Source organism: Chanodichthys erythropterus, chromosome 15 (genome assembly GCF_024489055.1).
Source record: "Chanodichthys erythropterus isolate Z2021 chromosome 15, ASM2448905v1, whole genome shotgun sequence".
NCBI lineage: Eukaryota > Metazoa > Chordata > Actinopteri > Cypriniformes > Xenocyprididae > Chanodichthys > Chanodichthys erythropterus.
In genome coordinates, this window is record NC_090235.1 from 30,021,538 (window position 1) to 30,035,835 (window position 14,298).

The window sequence follows — 14,298 nt, forward strand, 5'->3', positions numbered from 1 at the left end:
CGTGTCGAATCAGCGGTTCGGAGTGCCAAAGTCACGTGATTTCAGCAGTTTGGTGGTTTGACACGCGATCCGAATCATGATTCGATACGCTGATTCTTAACGCTCTGAAGCTTCCTGAAGCAGTGTTTTGAAATCGGCCATCACTATATAAGTCGATTTTTTTTTTTTTGGTGCACCAAAAATATTCTCGTCACTTTATAATATTAATATTGAACCACTGTACTCACATGTTTTAAATATGTTTTTAGTGCATTAATGGTTCTTCAGAGAGGAAATGTCATTGCTCCCTATGGAGGCCTCACTGAGCCATCGAATTTCAACAAAAATATCTTAATTTGTGTTCCGAAGATTAACAATGGTCTTACGAGTGTGGAACGGCATGAGGTTGAGTAATAAATGACAGACTTTTCATTTTTGGGTGAACTAACCCTTTAATGTATCCTTGCTGAATAAAAATATTGATTAATTTCCACAAACAAACAAACAAAAAAACATACTGACCCTTTTTGAACAATAGTGTACTATAGTGTAATGTATATTACCCATGGACCCCGAGCTTAGAGAAAACAAGATGGTGGACGAGAGAAATATTGGCTATAATTTAACTTATACTTTTACTTCTATTTCATAAGTATATACAATATATATATAGACCCTTTTCACATTTCCGGATTTCTCAGAAGCGGAAGTCGTCATAGTTGGGTAAAATTAGCGATGAATGAGAGAATACATTAAATATATTTTTTGTGTTTCCATTTGCTCAAATAGCAAAAGAAAAACTCCACAATAGTGTTTTCACAACTTTCATAAATAGGAAAAAAAATAGAGAGCGACTGATAACAGCATTCAGAAGAGAGAAAGATGTAATTTTTACTGTTACTCCCATAGCTGCTGTATTAGAAACACCTTCACAGCAGCGTTAGCTAAGTTTTTGTAATTTGATGCAAAGGTAATATAATACTAAGTATATTGTTATAAATGTACATACGTTTTTGTAAAAAATGAAAATATAAAAACCTTTGAAGGGTTTACGATATTGATGACCGTTAAAACACATCATCACAGTCCATGAAAAGGGTCTATTATCAGAGCAGCTGCTTATATAGGCTGTAGCATTTGAAACATTCTTTTAGTCCCGTACAACAAATAAATCATTGCTAAAAAAATAAAAAAAGGATTGGTTATTATTGAACGTCTTAATCTTTTCTTAAGAAGATCAAAAAACAATTACAAACGCTTGAAAGGTGTTTAAGGGGTCCTTAAATATTTGTAAAGGACCCTAAAATGCACTCTAACATGTCATCTATAGAGCATCTCAGCTTTCCCTCTGTTCCGTGTTTCCTGTTGAATCTCAGTTACATCATCTCTCAGCCTCTCTCTGCTGAAGTGTACCCTTCCATTGCTGCTTTGAGAGAATTTAGTTCACGTCTTCTTGCGTGAATACGAACGCAGATCTGCGAGTCGCAGATCCTCAAAAGAATCTCATCAGTGACCTCGTGCCCTCTGACCGGAGCTCAGGTCATAAGTAGCACAGCGGATTTATGACATGGATCTCTTGGGTAATAATGCAAAGGTCACAGGGGAAAGTGAAAGAGTGAGGCGGAAAGCACTTAAAGTAATGGAAGTGAATGCCATGTCAGTGTTATCATTCCTCCCTATGGGAACTCGGCCACACAGCCATTAAAGCCACTATTAGATAAGTGTGCTGTGTGCACTGATGCATTTATTAAATGCTCTGCACTGCTGCCTATTAACTATAGTGTACAATAACTGTGTGAACTGAAGGAAATCAAAATGCCGTTGACATTAAACACAGGGCATCGGACTGGGTGTTCTTGTGGGTTAAACATCAACAGAAGACAAATTAACTTGTGTTACGCTGCCTTATCTAAGCAACAGTATATTTTTACTACATCTACTGTATATTTATATTTATAACAGTATATTTTTACTACGTCTCACTAATGTGTAAACCCTCCTGGGGTTTGAACCAACAGCCTATCTGCTTGTTAATTTATAAGGAACGCCGATTATGGGTCCAAGCCCCGGCTCGTTTCACTTGAGAATGCCATCTCGACGGCTGTTTATAATTTTTTGGTAGTATTACACCACATCATGTGTGTATATTATCACCATTTGTTGTTTTCTTGTGCTATGAGATGGATAGACTGTTTAGACCCGGAAGCCCTGCCGCGTTTTCTAAATATACATTTACATTAAATTACATTTTACATCACATTACATTACAATATACATTACATTTTATTAAATGAGAAAATTAATCATTAGGGCTTTTCACACTTGAAATAGTTAACCCTGGGTCATTCTAAACCCAGGGTAAACGGAATCCTGTGTTATTTTGCTTCACGTTTCACACTGCTCATAATTTACCAATTAACTCTGGGTATTCATTAGCTGATGTTTCACATTGTACAGTACATTCCTAAACCATGTGTTAACGTTCTTATTTGCATATTTGTGGGTGTTAGTGTCATTGAATGGATAAATGCAGCAGGCGACCTGTTTACATAGCTTTATCATTGCGCAACCTCGTATTGCAGAAATGTTTTTCTGAGCAGCAATTCAGCATATTAGAATGATTTCTGAAGGATCATGTGACTGAAGACTAGAGTAATGATGCTGAAAATTCAGCTTTGCCATCACAGGAATAAATTACATTTTTAAATATATTCAAATAGAAAACCTTTTTTTTTATTATTTAAATTAGTAATAAATTAATTGAACAAAAATAATGTAACAATACTACAATATTACTGTTTTACTGTAGTTGTGATCATATAAATGCAGAAAAAAGAGAATACTTTTAAAAAAAAACCTTACCAACCACAGTAGTGTGCACTCGACACCATGAAGAAAGACGAGGAGAAAAAAACTGAACACAAACTATCTTGGATTAGCATAGGTAAGGCCTTTGCACACTGAGTCCGAAATTTTCGCATGCGTTTTTTCGTATTCGCAATCCTAAAAATTCGTCACGCACAGAGGCCTTGCACACTGAGTCCGATGTGTATTAATGAATGCGTTGCGAAAATTAAAAAAAAAAAAAAAACAAAAAAAAAAATCGCAAAACAAATCGCAAAACAATATAAAATAAAGTCTTCAAGCAGCATGATTAGTTGTCTCCTCTCTTCTTAAAAAGAGAAAAAAAAGAGGAAATATTGGGTCCATTCAATCCCGAGATTGCATAGAGAGAAAGGAGAATTCACCTCATCAAGGAGCTGCGTGATTATCCGAGCGTTTCAAAGATTAGTTACTTCAGGATGTCAGTGGCTCTGTTTGATGCTTTACTACTGGCACAATATGTATTTATATTCGGTCTCTTTGTATTCCTCACGTTGTTTATCATTCAGTGCTGCTGTTTTGTGCTGTAGACGACGTGGATCAACTTGGATTTTTGCGTTCACGTACGGTGGCTCTGAATTGTCAAAACGTCTCTCAAAATGCGTGCCACGGATGTGAAAAACGAAGAAAATCGAACCTGATCCGAATATTTTTTTAACGTGCGAAAGTTTCGCATGCGAATTTCGGACTCTGGTTCAGGTGACCTGTACAAAAAAAAAAAAAAAAAAAAAAAAAAAAAGTGTACAGAAATGTTAATGAGGTGTTTGGAGCAATTGTTTAAAAACAAAACAAAACATGATTTTTTAAGCAGATTGTTTTGGGATTAATTTATCAAAAAAAACGTGGCATTGAGCTGCATAGTGAAATCTCATATGCGCCCATCCAATAAAATAAAACAATTTCCAAAATTGCGACAAGGCAATCACTTTAAGGGCTTTCAGGACTGCAAATTGTTTGTTTTTAGTGTGGAAATGGATAAAAGTGTCTCCCGAAGTCACAAATGTAAGTATCTCAATTTAGAGTCCATTCCAGACCATAGATCCTAAACTCAAAGATTTCTGCCAGGCAGGCAGTCATGTGTAGCACATAACTGATGTTGTATGGAGACCAAAAAGAGAATGAAGGGACATGCTGAGAGTGTGAGACACCCATGTGGATGAAATATCTGGAACCAAATGAAGAAAGCTGGAGAAAAATGCAGGGGACTAAACGCAGCACGCCCATGACAGAAGGACACAGGATCAAATTATGGAACATGGAGTGAGAACATAAAAGTGGCAGAAGAGGTTGACAGGTCTGTGAAAGAGGAAGAGCAAGCACAAAGGTCAAGGAAAGCAGTATGAGAGGAAAGCGTGAACAAGAGGTGGAGGAAATGGAGAGGGAAAGAAAAACAGACAATAGCAGGGCAGGCTGGGTAGAGGAGATGGGTCTGCAAATGACAACCTCTGAGAGGAAGACGCAGATGTTACAGAACAAAAAAACAAAAACAAACAAAAAAAAAAACAAAAAAAAACAGATGACCTTGTTGGATTTATGGACAGATACCCTGCTCTGCCCACACACACCTGCATTAATACACCTCACATGATGATGGACAGAAACAAGCGATTGCAGATAAAAGGATATCTAGCATGGATTAGATGAGAGCGAGTGGGTGATGAAAATAAAAAAGTACTTGTGCATGCATTCATAACAGCTTTGTGTCATATTTTTCTCATAAGATTCTTTAGTAGATATAAATGGACCAGGTGCTGTCAATCGATTGAAATGTTTAATCATGCTTAATCATGATTGCAGGGGTTTTCAAATTGTTTGATGCCAAGGACGTCCACAAATGGTCACAATAGACCACCTCCCTAAGATATTAAGGTAATTATACATTTTCAGTCCCATTAGGCTATAATGTGTGTGAAAAATATTAAGCATAAAATATGACTAACAATATTTAATACATAACATGTGGAGCGGTTTCTGCATTGAACGCAGTGATGAATTTAACAACACTCACAACGTGGATCACAGTTCATATCTGGACCTGAGCACGTGTATTTCAAGTTTTTATGGACATATTTCATATACTCTGGTGCTCTAAATATGAAGCAGCACCGTGTATGTGCACATATTTCAACATGTTTTCTTCAAATGAAATATCTATGTGCAAATAAGGACATTGAGCAGTACGTCTGATCATAAACACGATGACTGATACACAGAAGACAAATGATGTAGACTGAAAATTCATAGAAGAATGGACAAAAAATGCCTTTATGAATTCAGTATTAAACTGATTGATCAGAGATTGTAGTGCTTGTAAATGTAATGAAAATATTATTAGACCTTTTAAATGTTCTTCCATATTTTTCATTTAGACCAATAGCTCTGCAAAATTATAATGCTGATTTGTTGATATTTCTAAGAATAATTTATCAAAACTTATTTGATTTAATTATGATAGTTGTTAGTCTCTAACGATAAATTTTTTGTGCGTTTGTTGTCATAGGATTATATTTTTAAAATACATCAAAGTACTGTGTTTTATTGGTTGTTGTCTCCCCTATTCTTACCTTATACACTCACACTTTTTCACAGCTTTACATAAAAAACAAAAAACCAAAAACACAAACAGAACACAGTGAAAACTAAACCAAAACTCACAATACTCGTTACAGTAAAATTAATCCATATGAATCAAACTGTTTAATCCATGACTTGTGAAGAGACTTGATCATTTGATTAACAGATTTAATACTTTCATGACACTTTAAAGCAAAAACGTTTCAATTAAATCCATTTCAAATGAATTTGCATTGCAAGGAAGGACAACCCGTTTAATACTATGGCTGTCAATAGAATAAGATATTTGCAATTATTCTTATGATTTCTTTAACAACAGTATAAAAGAATATAATAAAATAAGACAAAAAATCTGTTAAAAATGTATTGAATTTAAGATATTAAATACAACATGTATCGATTACATGTTTAAATGATGAACAAATTTAAAGGTGCCCTAGATTAAAAAAATTAATTTACCTCGGCATAGTTGAATAACAAGAGTTCAGTACATGGAAAAGACATACAGTGAGTCTCAAACTCCATTGTTTCCTCCTTCTTATATAAATCTCATTTGTTTAAACGACCTCAGAGGAACAGGCGAATTTCACCGACTGTTACGTAACAGTTGGGGTGTACGCCCCCAATATTTGCATATGTCAGCCCATGATCAAAGCATTAGACAAGGGCAGTCAGTATTAACGTCTGGATGTGCACAGCTGAATCATCAGACTGGGTAAGCAAGCAAGAACAATAGCGAAAAATGGCAGATGGAGCGATAATAACTGACACGATCCATGATATCATGATATTTTTAGTGATGTTTGTAAATTGTCTTTCTAAATGTTTCGTTAGCATGTTGCTAATGTACTGTTAAATGTGGTTAAAGTTACCATTGTTTCTTACTGTATTCACGGAGACAAGACTGTCGTTATTTTAATTTTTAAACACTTGCAGTCTGTATAATGCATAAACACAACTTCATTCTTTATAAATCTCTCCAATAGTGTGTAGCATTAGCCGTTAGCCACGAAGCACTATCAAACTCACTCAGAATCAAATGTAAACATCCATATAAATAATATACTTACGCGATTAGACATGCTGCATGGTGAACACTTTGTAAAGATCCATTTTGAGGGTTATATCAGCTGTGTGAAATTTGTTTATGGTGTTTAAGGCAAGCGCGAGCTCTTGGGGCGTGGAGCATGAGATTTAAAGGGGCCGCGTACCCTGAATAGGCCCATTTATAATGATGCCCCAAAATAGGCAGTTAAAAAAATTAATTAAGAAAAAAAAAAAACTATGGGGTATTTTGAGCTGAAACTTCACAGACACATTCAGGGGACACTTAAGACTTATATTACATCTTTTGAAAACATGTTCTTGGGCACCTTTAATATATGCTTGTATTCAAATATAAACACAAAGAGCACATCACATATTGTAAACACAGAAGCTTGTGCGTTTGAGTTTCTGTTTACCATATTTTATGTGCTCTATGTATGTGTGTTGAACACTGTTTAGATTTATTATATTTTATATATATATATATATATATATATATATATATATATATATATATATATATATATATACACACAGCTATGGAAAAAATTAAGAGACCACTTAACATTGATTTCTGAACTAGGAGTGGTCTCTTAATTTTTCCCATAGCTGTATATATATATATATATATATATATATATATATATATATATATATATATATATATATATATATATATATATATATATATATATATATCTCCTTTAAGTTAGAAAGTGAACTTTGACAGTCCTAAAAAATACATTTTTGTAAACTCTTTATGTCTTTATGACAAATGTTTCACATTTTATGGACTATGAAGCAAAATGCTGTTGCTGCCAACTTGTTTCTGACATTCTCTGATGTGTTTTTCATTCATGCTTGTACAAATTACAGTGTTCGTCTGTGGGTGATACTTCATACTTATTAAACTTTAATGATAATTAAAGGTGCTGTAAATTATTCTTTTTTAGAATAGTGTGGATAAAATGTATCCTGTAATGAAGTACGCTACATTTTTACAGTACATTTTCTGAAGAAAATGTGAATAGTGTTTACCCATGCAACCCCTCCACAATGTTCGGGTGTAATGGGTTGCTATAGGAAGTTCCACTTGATATCTTACTGGCCTTGAGTAACTTAAAAATTTGATTTTCACTTCCACAAAGTGTCACAAAGTTCTCTCAAGAGTTCCAACATTAAATACAAGCAACAAATCGAGAGATAACATGATCATTTTGAGTTTACCTGTGCCCTGAAGGAGTTATTGATGTTTTGGGTGTTGGTGTGGTCTGCTCCATGAATTGATATGTAGTAGGGAGAAAGGCCTGGGTGATTGAATTTGTCTGTGGTAAATATCATGAGATTGGATTTATGCATAGCGGGTCATCAGAGGGGAAGAGAGACAGAGAGAGAGAAGATAATGGGTATTTCAGGTGGATAAATGGAAGGGTGGAGAAAGAGATGGAGCAGAAAGGTGAAAGGCGTGAGGAGTGTTGGAACAGGGGAACGGGAAGAACAGGCAATTTGAGGAGCTTGGCGGCATTTGCGTTTAAATTGGGGACATATTGAGTCCAAACAAACAGCAGTGAGAGGATCATCCAGTCACAAACAATTTAAAGGGCATATTGCAGGTTAGAGCTTTAGTGATTCAATGTATAGAAAAATAATGTATGAAATAGGTTTTCTTGAAAAAACACGCATAAACACGCTACATAGCCTTCTAGAGCCATTTTTTATGAGAAAATTTTACTTCCGCATCTGAAAAATGCCCAATCGGACGTGACGTCAGTGAAGGGAGCACAATCAAAAATGGATCGCAATGACAGTTTGGACGCTGAGGAAATTGTAAATGCTTATTTATACTCGTATAACTAATCACAGCCATACAATTAGCCTGCTATGTGGTCAAGAGAGCAGGGACAAGCCAGAATTAGACAGAATAACAGTCAAAAGAGACAAATTGAGCTGTTGTGTGAGGAGAAGCAGTAGAGAACAGGACAGAGACCGGTGTTAGCTTATAGATTACGTTAGGTATAAAGACATGTGCTCAGATCACAATATTGTACAGATTATTATCATGAATCAGGCAATAGCAAAGCTATTGGTCATCTAGGAGTAACTGATTACTAATAACAGAAACTAATAAACTTTGATCAAGCGTATGTCACACGCGTTAATATCCGTCCACACCAGTGGTGTAGTCGGAGCGATACGCACGCATACGCCGTATGCTTACTTTTTGCTCAGGGCTGTTTGTGTATTACGACTTCTAAGGATCAGTATTTGCGTATACCAACTTGTTTTTGCTTCGAAAGTCCATAAAATAATGTCCTGTTATCTTCTCCTTTAACTGTGTGTCCAATGCTTTTGTGTAAACTCGCAATTCTTTGTTGTAATTGGTGCATGAGCACTTCTGTCATTCTACCTTTTTCCGCTCATCATCGGCTAAAAACCAGGCTGTGCGTGTTCGCGCTGCAGTGAGAGACTCCGATCAAAGCCGCTCGGTTTTTTGAGCGGCGCATTGAGCGCAGTTCTCTCACTGCAGTGGTCTCGGCGTGAGAAATATGGTGGTGAGGAAATAAGACTATTCATTAATTATATAGCCTACATCATGCGTTCAGAGCTTTTATAAGCGCTAAGTTCCCGTACAAACTGAAAAGACCATAAACGCAAATGAAGCCTTGCTTATTTAATGCATTAGTGCGCGAATCAAAAGCGAAACATACTAGGCTGCTACTATGAATCTTATTAAGCTCCAAAAGTGTGAAAAGATTTCCACGAGCCATCCCGACACTGATGATAAAATGTGCGATCCATTTGAATTCTATTGAGAGTTAAACACTTTATAACGCTATAGAGAAAGTCAAATCTAGACTAGACTAGACTGATGGTCAAAATGAACAAAAGACTGAAAAGAGGACGACAAATCTTGCCCCAACAATTATTAGGGAGCTTTTTAAACTATTCATGACCCTCCCTTATTAGAATTTATATAGTTTTATAGTAATTATGGTAAATTTGGCTAACTTGTAGAATTTATAACCTATTAAGGGAATTCACTAGATTTATATTACATCTGTGACATCTTGTTTCTATAGGCTATGTGTATAGGCTATTTTTTCATAACAAATGCTTTTATAATGGAAAATGATAGTTTGACTTCTTATAACACAATGAAGTAGACAATTCTGTCAAACTGATACGCTTATATAGTAATAAATAATATAAAACTGAGTTTACAGAGGTTACCGGGGAAACAGCTCTATTTCTGCTGCTCCATAAGCGCCACCTACTGACAGAGAGTGGTTTAAATTTTCATTCAGCCTGATTACTGTTTTTGTTTGTTTGTGACCACATTTTTATAATGTTAATAAATTAGATTTCGAATAATTGGCTTTTTTAACACCCTTTTGAATAAAATGAAACTTTAATTTCAGATATCACTTTTCACAGTGAATATAATTCCAAAGCAACATGTTTAAATAATAGTCAAACTGTAAAGCATTAAAAATGTCAACCAATTTTAGAATGCACTGTATTTATTTGTTTTTAATGAAGCATGTTACTAGTGAACAACAACATAAAGTACAATTACTTGTGTTTTTGTTTTTGTTTTTTGTTTTTTTTGGGGGGGGGGGGGGGGTAATAGTACACCACTTATTTTTTTAGGACTACACCACTGGTCCACACATAACGTTACGTGATATAGCCGTTTCTCATCACGACTGATTTGGTAGTTAGCAAATGTAATAATCAAACACAGAACTTAAAATGTGCACCGTAAGTCTTCATCGAGCTGCATCTCTGACGGATCCGTGATCATGTCTCCCGCCGGCGGCCAAATATTGTTACTGTATGTGTTTCATGTAATGTTATCCTTTGTTCATTAATTCTGTGTTATGAGTTTATTCCGTGCCCATTCACTGATAGTGTGAGGATGTAAATGACGCCGTGATTATGTAGTTGTGTGAACTTGAATGTATATATAAGTTTACATACATGGCATCGGCATGCATGAAATTGGAGTATTTACATTACCAGCACATCATTCAAAACTGTTTTGTGTAAGTGTGAGACTGTGCATGTGTACATAATTTGTATTTATCAGTGTTGAAATTGATTCAAGTAAAAACGGTGAAGAAGCATAGCGTGTGTAAGTTTATTAATTTAATATAATCATTTACAGAAGTATTACAATGTTGAACTCCATCATATCACCAGGATGATAATTCTCCAGTCTAAAATGAACGCGTTTTTCGACGCAGATGCAGAAGTGAATCCCGTCTCTTCACCTGCACAAAACAAACCCCGGCACAGAAGATAGCAGCATAGTTTTTCTTGTTAGTAAACCTCTGTTTTGTTTTGTCATGACAGCAGAGGTGAAATGTGTTTCACTTCACTGTTTCATTCTGAGAGTGGGTATAGTCATTACGTCCACAGATTCATTCTTCTGCAAGGACTATATGTTGTTTTGATTAATAAAGACTTCAGAATGGCTGTCTGAATTGAAAAAAGAAAGAATAGCTCTTCATTTCATTAGCTCTTCCTTTTTTTGTTTGTCTGTTTGTTTATATATTCAGGTCTTGGAGGGGCGATGTCCTGCAGAATAATCCAACACACCTGCCTGTAATTTTCTAGTGAAATTGACAACCTTGTTTTGACCATATTCAGATGTTATTGCCTAGAGTTAGATCTGAACTTTGCCGGACACTGGTGTGGACAATTAGCTATAAGAACCCAAGTTAATTTTTCCCCATTCTTTCATCTGTTTTAGTATTTTCCTTTTTCAATTCTATTTCAACAAGCATATGTCAAATAAACACACCCAGAGACAAACATGAACATTACCCACAGCAGTTCTTGTATATGTGTGGGCTCAGGATCGATTTGTTATGTATACTGCTATCAAGCACATGCGAAAGAACATGTTGTGCAATCTAACAAGTTATATAAGATCTAAACCCATAATACCGACTATAAGGGTCTGAACTGAGCCACAGTTTACTCTAAAGCCTATTTCCCTTTCTAAATGCCTTCCTTCATCATTGAGACATACGGCTCTGTGATTGGAGTGTGACTAGATTGTGGGTGTTGGACCTTGTTGTAAAGATGGGTAGGACTGCCAATTAGAACTGTGTGCTGTACTTGAGGGGATATTGAACAAAAGCTGCAGAGCAAACTAAACATCTTATTAATGAGCACATGCAGACAAAAGTAAGAAAGAGAGGGAAGATGGTAAAAGACACAGCTGTTAGTTGATGAAAACGATAGGTATTTCTTTTTCCCCATTAGAGTCTTGTTTGCTTTTTTTAAACAAACTCACTCTTGCCAAGAAATCTCATTTTGGAGCTGCAGCTCTGGAGAGAATGAGACACCTGCAATCTACAGATAAAGACACCTGCAGGAGCAGAACATCTCCACGTTTGTCAATCTGAGGTGTTAATAATCTCCACGTTGATCAAAGTGACTGCACTGAGTATTTACTCAAGTGGCAAGCATCAGGAAAAACACAAAACATTTTAGAAGGTACATTCAATCAATATTAAAACATTTAATGTGATCTTACTGGTTACAAGTTTGAGCAGGTCAGCTGAATAGAATTAAAATCAAATGTCCAAACACAACATGCTCAGCTACGTGTGCTGATCTATTTTGCAGAGTGCCTCGTTGAAACATGAGTAATGACGTTTGCATTCAACAGTTTGTGCTGTGAATCGTGGGCTGTTACACCTGCAGTCTAACAGCAGAATGATACACACAAGCTGTAATATTACTATTTACAGCTTTGATATGAAAGAAAATTGTGTTTAAAACGAACGAGTGCGTGTGTGGACAAGCTGTCTAGGTGACTTCAAGTCTCAGCCCAAGACATTACGCCCACAGTTATTTCACTGACCGTCTGATTCATATTGCTCACAGAACTAGAAATTACTGAATGTGGCAAGGTCTAATCTGATGGTTGACCTTTATAAAGTACTGGTTTGATAAAATGACCACATTTTTGAGGATGAAATAATCATCCCATTAAATGAGGATGTTTGAAAGTGTGAACGAAAGTGAAAAAGTGGTTGGTCACTTTACATACAGTATTGGTCAAATGGTCTCTTCCTTTTTTAGAAATAAATGCAGTGTAGACCAGACCGTTTTGTTGTTTAGCCAAAAATCTGTCTGTGTGATACTATAGGTAAAACTGAGCAGAACTGACCATGGTATGTGCGATTCCACATCCTCTTATTGACCACGTCCCCCGGGGGCCTCACACCTGACCGATCCAGAGTCTCGTTTAGGGCATGAGAATACAGCATGACTCCATCGTGGAATGATCCCGAAATCAGATTCATCTGGAAGAGAGGAAGTGCACAAATTATATACTAGCACAAATTACATACTAGCATTAAAATTCTAAATAATTGGGGTTTAAATTGTATTACTTTTATTAGATTATCTGCTCTCCAGTTGTCATACTAATAATATTTTTGAAGAAAACTTCAAAAATCATCATCGCGAGATTGTAATTCAATGACCCACATGAGACTGTGCTAAAAGAAAATCCCTGCATTCCTAATGCTTTCCTTCATTCTCCTGTTACTCTGCTTCACTGTTAATATCACACATTCCTCCTGTGCTCTTTTTAATATGTTGAAAAACAATCTGTTTCTCCTGATCCAACATGTGTATTTTAACACATAGAGAACTGTTTTAAATAATGGAAATAAATTCTAAAATGGCAATAAGGTGTTATTCAGTGAGAATTATTTCAAACTTATGTATTTACTGTCATAGAACAGGCGATGTAGATAACACAATGAAGATGAATTACGTTTAAACAGACTCTTTACATTTTACATGTACATTTATTCATTTTGCAGATGCTTTTATCCAAAGTGACTTTGAATATTGCCAGGGATTCTGCATTCCGGATGAAGGCGGGGAGATCATTCCACCAGCAAAGAACAGTGAATGAAAATGTTCCGGAGAGTGATTTTGTGCCTCGCTCTCTGTGATGGTACCAAGAGCCTTCACTCATTTAGTGATCGCAGGCTTCTGGTAGGGATGTAGACTCGTAGGAGTGAGTGAAAGTAGGAGGGAGCTGAGCCTGTGATAGATCTGTAAGCAAGCGTCAATGCCTTGAACTTGATGCGAGCAGCGAGAGGTAGCCAGTGCAGAGAGATGGAGAGGTGTGACATGGGCCCTTTTGGGCTTGTTAAAAACAAGACATGCTGCAGAGTTCTGAATCATTTGTAGGGGTTTGATTGCGCATGATGGCAGTCCAGCCAGAATAGCATTACAGTAATCAATCCTAGACATGACCAGGGCCTGGACGAGAAATTGTGTTGTATGCTATGTTAGAAAAGGCCTGATTTTCCTCATGTTGTGTAGTGCAAATCTGCATGGCCGAGCTGCCTTTGCAATGTGGTCTTTGAAGGTTAGTTGGTCAAAGATTACTCCAAGATTTCTGTCCGACCTTGATGGGGTAATCGATAATATACCTAGCTGGATGTTGAAATTGTGCTGTAGAGTTGGATTGGCAAGGAAGACAAGAAGCTCAGTCTTTGCCAGGTTGAGCTTTACTAGATAATTCACAGGATACAACGAAGAAGGCAGGAATTGGTACACCACATGTAACATAGGCAAGACCGAACAATGAAACAAACAGAACTGAACTTAAGTATATGTGATAATGAGTGAGATAATGAGTGCACAGCTGAACATAATGAGTAACCAAGACAACAAACGACTAACTCAGGCAGGAGGAGGTGAGACACAAAAAGTCAAAACTAACAGAACCGTGACAGAACGCCCCCTCCTTGTGCTGGAGGATGAGGAGATGGC

The 14,298-nt window shown here is 36.3% G+C and overlaps 1 protein-coding gene across 1 annotated transcript in view; it reads right to left on the bottom strand.

The window, feature by feature from the left end:
* Positions 1-14,298, bottom strand: part of npr1a (natriuretic peptide receptor 1a) — a 119,352-nt gene that overhangs the window by 49,433 nt on the left and 55,621 nt on the right. Inside the window, exon 5 of the mRNA XM_067411760.1 lies at positions 12,671-12,806. Coding sequence (XP_067267861.1) covers positions 12,671-12,806 — 136 coding nt within the window. The remainder of the gene's footprint in view (positions 1-12,670; positions 12,807-14,298) is intronic.